Source organism: Solenopsis invicta, chromosome 1, assembly GCF_016802725.1.
Source record: "Solenopsis invicta isolate M01_SB chromosome 1, UNIL_Sinv_3.0, whole genome shotgun sequence".
NCBI lineage: Eukaryota > Metazoa > Arthropoda > Insecta > Hymenoptera > Formicidae > Solenopsis > Solenopsis invicta.
In genome coordinates, this window is record NC_052664.1 from 10,177,389 (window position 1) to 10,182,067 (window position 4,679).

General features: G+C 25.7%; 2 protein-coding genes across 2 annotated transcripts; one reads left to right on the top strand and one right to left on the bottom strand.

The window, feature by feature from the left end:
* Positions 1-542: 542 nt before the first annotated feature.
* Positions 543-1,630, bottom strand: LOC120358386 (hydroxysteroid dehydrogenase-like protein 1). The gene is made up of 2 exons (XM_039452495.1): positions 1,365-1,630; positions 543-818 (listed from the first exon to the last, which is right to left on the bottom strand). The coding sequence occupies exons 1-2, from the start codon at positions 1,522-1,524 to the stop codon at positions 574-576; spliced, it is 405 nt and encodes a 134-aa protein (XP_039308429.1). The 5' UTR covers positions 1,525-1,630; the 3' UTR covers positions 543-573.
* A 246-nt stretch (positions 1,631-1,876) lies between these two features.
* On the top strand, positions 1,877-2,967 carry LOC120358147 (hydroxysteroid dehydrogenase-like protein 1). The gene is made up of 2 exons (XM_039451032.1): positions 1,877-2,142; positions 2,692-2,967. Exons 1-2 carry the CDS (start codon positions 1,983-1,985, stop codon positions 2,934-2,936), a joined length of 405 nt encoding a protein of 134 aa, XP_039306966.1. The 5' UTR covers positions 1,877-1,982; the 3' UTR covers positions 2,937-2,967.
* Positions 2,968-4,679: the final 1,712 nt, after the last annotated feature.

The window sequence follows — 4,679 nt, forward strand, 5'->3', positions numbered from 1 at the left end:
TGAATAATACATTTGAAAAAAAAGTTCTTTGTTCAAGGTTACTACTTGATCATCAGAAAATATTTAATTACAGATAAGATTTTTTTAAATAAAAAATTGTGTTTTTACAAAGTTTGCTGAATTTTGGATAATTTTAAGCTTTATATTCGAGTTCAGCAGACCTAATAACATAAAGATAGTTTGATTCCCAACCGTTCCCCTCACTGACAAATTTTGATCCTAAATTGCTATCGTTCCTTCTATATCTTGAGTAAGTCACAAGAATATTGTAATAAATTGAAAAAAATTTTATTTTTAAGTAAATACATATTATTTTAACATCATTTCCTTGATTAAAAAAAAACATGAGTAAAAATAAATTATTATTTTATACTAGCTAATATTTATTTAAATCAAGAAAATGATTTGAACATAGGAAACTTTTTTTTAGTATAAATTAATATCTAATCTTAAAAATAAAAGAAAAATAAAAATCTATAGAACTTCAGTAATTTATTCTGTTTAATGTTTTGTTGAACACGCAAGATTTATATAATACAACCATTAAATTTATTACAATCAAATAAAATCAATTTACTTACCTAATATGCCGACGGACACGTCTTGTAAACAAGAATGAATTTTGGAAAAAGCATTTTGTCCTTCGGCAAAATCCGCCGCAATAATCTTCACCTCGATTTTTGGATTTATTAATAGCATCTCAGATTTTGTGCGTTCAAGCTTCTTTAAGTTTCTGCTAATTAATATGAGATTCATGTTTCTTGCTACTAATTCTTTAGCATAAGCTTTACCGATACCGTCAGTCGAGCCGGTGACAACTAAAAACATGATCACTTTTTACTTATTTTTATAAATTTGTTTAATTTGAGAAAAACAGTTAACCGGTCAAAATGGATTTTATTGCTCACTAATAATTTTGTAGGTGAATTTATATATACATTTGCAAGTTCCTGCGCATTATTTGCCGGACTTTAAAATGCAGCTATTAAATGAAACTAGAATTATATCACAAATTAAAACACGATATAAATTTGTCTAGAAAATTATTTTTGAGCATTAGGTTCGCTTTCGATCGGTTAACCGATTTCTCATTCTAAATGTCTTGATGCACTTTTCGGTCATAAAAGGTTGTTATGTAATATTGTTTATTTTTATAATATTATTAATAATATGTCAATCTATAGTTATTTTTTTGCGAAGCTGTTTTGCCTTTTTGTTCAAGAAATATTTATATATCCAAAATGGTAAGATAAAATATTACAGTTGAAGTTTAAAGATTGTCAATAATTTAAATGACATTTATAAATTAAATACTAATTATTTATAAAAAAAATTAACTAAAGTTTAAGAGACTTTATTCTTACTCGCCCATTCGCCGAACTTTGTTTGCAGATCAACCGTCTTCTTGTTATATAATTGCATAGTAATCTCCCATAGAATACGTAGAAGGCCCACAACGGGACCAAGTAGAATCCAAAATCCAATAAAAATGACTAACAGCCAAAATGCTACTGTTAATAGCATTTTCTGTCGTTATTTTGTGCTCTGTCGTAATTACCTACAAATTAGAAAAAACATTACAGCTAAAAGTCACTGAAAGCAGTTTTCTTACCTTTTTTTATTATAAAGATTGATGTTAGGCACAAGATATTTGTTTATAGTTATTTACGATAACTACTGAATTATTTCTGTGATAAAAGAATGTATTCGATTAAAGTTTTTCTTATATATTAATTAATACAAGATAGTTAATATAGTTTTTCTTATATATTAATTAATATAAGAAAAACTTTAATCGAATACATTCTTTTATCACAGAAATAATTCAGTAGTTATCGTAAATAACTATAAACAAATATCTTGTGCCTAACATCAATCTTTATAATAAAAAAAGGTAAGAAAACTGCTTTCAGTGACTTTTAGCTGTAATGTTTTTTCTAATTTGTAGGTAATTACGACAGAGCACAAAATAACGACAGAAAATGCTATTAACAGTAGCATTTTGGCTGTTAGTCATTTTTATTGGATTTTGGATTCTACTTGGTCCCGTTGTGGGCCTTCTACGTATTCTATGGGAGATTACTATGCAATTATATAACAAGAAGACGGTTGATCTGCAAACAAAGTTCGGCGAATGGGCGAGTAAGAATAAAGTCTCTTAAACTTTAGTTAATTTTTTTTATAAATAATTAGTATTTAATTTATAAATGTCATTTAAATTATTGACAATCTTTAAACTTCAACTGTAATATTTTATCTTACCATTTTGGATATATAAATATTTCTTGAACAAAAAGGCAAAACAGCTTCGCAAAAAAATAACTATAGATTGACATATTATTAATAATATTATAAAAATAAACAATATTACATAACAACCTTTTATGACCGAAAAGTGCATCAAGACATTTAGAATGAGAAATCGGTTAACCGATCGAAAGCGAACCTAATGCTCAAAAATAATTTTCTAGACAAATTTATATCGTGTTTTAATTTGTGATATTATAATTCTAGTTTCATTTAATAGCTGCATTTTAAAGTCCGGCAAATAATGCGCAGGAACTTGCAAATGTATATATAAATTCACCTACAAAATTATTAGTGAGCAATAAAATCCATTTTGACCGGTTAACTGTTTTTCTCAATTTAAACAAATTTATAAAAATAAGTAAAAAGTGATCATGTTTTTAGTTGTCACCGGCTCGACTGACGGTATCGGTAAAGCTTATGCTAAAGAATTAGTAGCAAGAAACATGAATCTCATATTAATTAGCAGAAACTTAAAGAAGCTTGAACGCACAAAATCTGAGATGCTATTAATAAATCCAAAAATCGAGGTGAAGATTATTGCGGCGGATTTTGCCGAAGGACAAAATGCTTTTTCCAAAATTCATTCTTGTTTACAAGACGTGTCCGTCGGCATATTAGGTAAGTAAATTGATTTTATTTGATTGTAATAAATTTAATGGTTGTATTATATAAATCTTGCGTGTTCAACAAAACATTAAACAGAATAAATTACTGAAGTTCTATAGATTTTTATTTTTCTTTTATTTTTAAGATTAGATATTAATTTATACTAAAAAAAAGTTTCCTATGTTCAAATCATTTTCTTGATTTAAATAAATATTAGCTAGTATAAAATAATAATTTATTTTTACTCATGTTTTTTTTTAATCAAGGAAATGATGTTAAAATAATATGTATTTACTTAAAAATAAAATTTTTTTCAATTTATTACAATATTCTTGTGACTTACTCAAGATATAGAAGGAACGATAGCAATTTAGGATCAAAATTTGTCAGTGAGGGGAACGGTTGGGAATCAAACTATCTTTATGTTATTAGGTCTGCTGAACTCGAATATAAAGCTTAAAATTATCCAAAATTCAGCAAACTTTGTAAAAACACAATTTTTTATTTAAAAAAATCTTATCTGTAATTAAATATTTTCTGATGATCAAGTAGTAACCTTGAACAAAGAACTTTTTTTTCAAATGTATTATTCAAGTTATGAAGCTTGGAAGTTTCGTCCGGCATTAGCATTTTCCACGTCATATAAACACACGCATACAAAAACGACATAAATCCAATTGGGTAACTTACAGTATACTTAATGATATGGATAATGCTAATGCCGATGGTATCATGAATTTTGAGCATTATAATTTGAATACTTTTGTAGAAAAGCCTCGTTATTTAAACAGTACTTTTTGACAAAAAAGAAGTTTTTTTGTTCAAAGATACTTTGAGCATCAAAAAATATTTAACTACAAAATAAGGTTTTTGAGTAAAAAAATTGCATTTTCATTAAGTTCCCCGAATTTTGGACAATTTTAAGCTTTATATTCGAGTTTAACAGACCTAATAACATAAAGATAAACCGATTTCAATCAATCTCCTCACAAGCAAATTTTGACCGTAAACTGCTATCATTCTTTACTTCTTAAATAAAATTATATTTAAATAAAATTATATAAATTATATTTCTTTTTAGTGTTATAAGTTTACTTTTAATTTACTATTAACCCATGCAATCTTTAGCAAAATTCAAGCAAAATTATTTGCACAAGGAAAAATGCTCAAGTATGTATGTACATAGCTTCAGGTTACAATTAAAATTATTCAATTGAATCATCTAACCTTGTTACGTTATATTATTCATTATTCAATTGAATTAACATTATTCAACTGAATTAAGATTCCATTGATAACCGTGTAGTAATAATAATACTTTTATTCTTCTAAAAAGTTATTCACTATTAACTTTAAATATTTACATCAAATAAATATAATTTTGGAATTCAATAACATATTTTTATTGTTATTGTTATTGTTATGTTTATATACAAAAATTATATTTTAGAATAAAAAATTTATTTCAATTAAAATTTAAATTAATAAATTTAGTATAAATCAATAAGTCTACTTTAGACAAAATGCATTATTTTTTAATAATATAAATCCACTTACGGTTAACAAAAACATTGCTTTATTTAGCAACGATATTCAATCTGCGGTTCAGCTTGTAAATTTTTTATAGTTTATTGGCTTGTAACTGAAAATATAGAATCGTATAAAAGCACATTATGTACATGCTTATACATATATATATATATATATACACTACTCAAAAGAAAATAGGGAACACTTTCCAGGCACCAAAAATTAGGCTATTT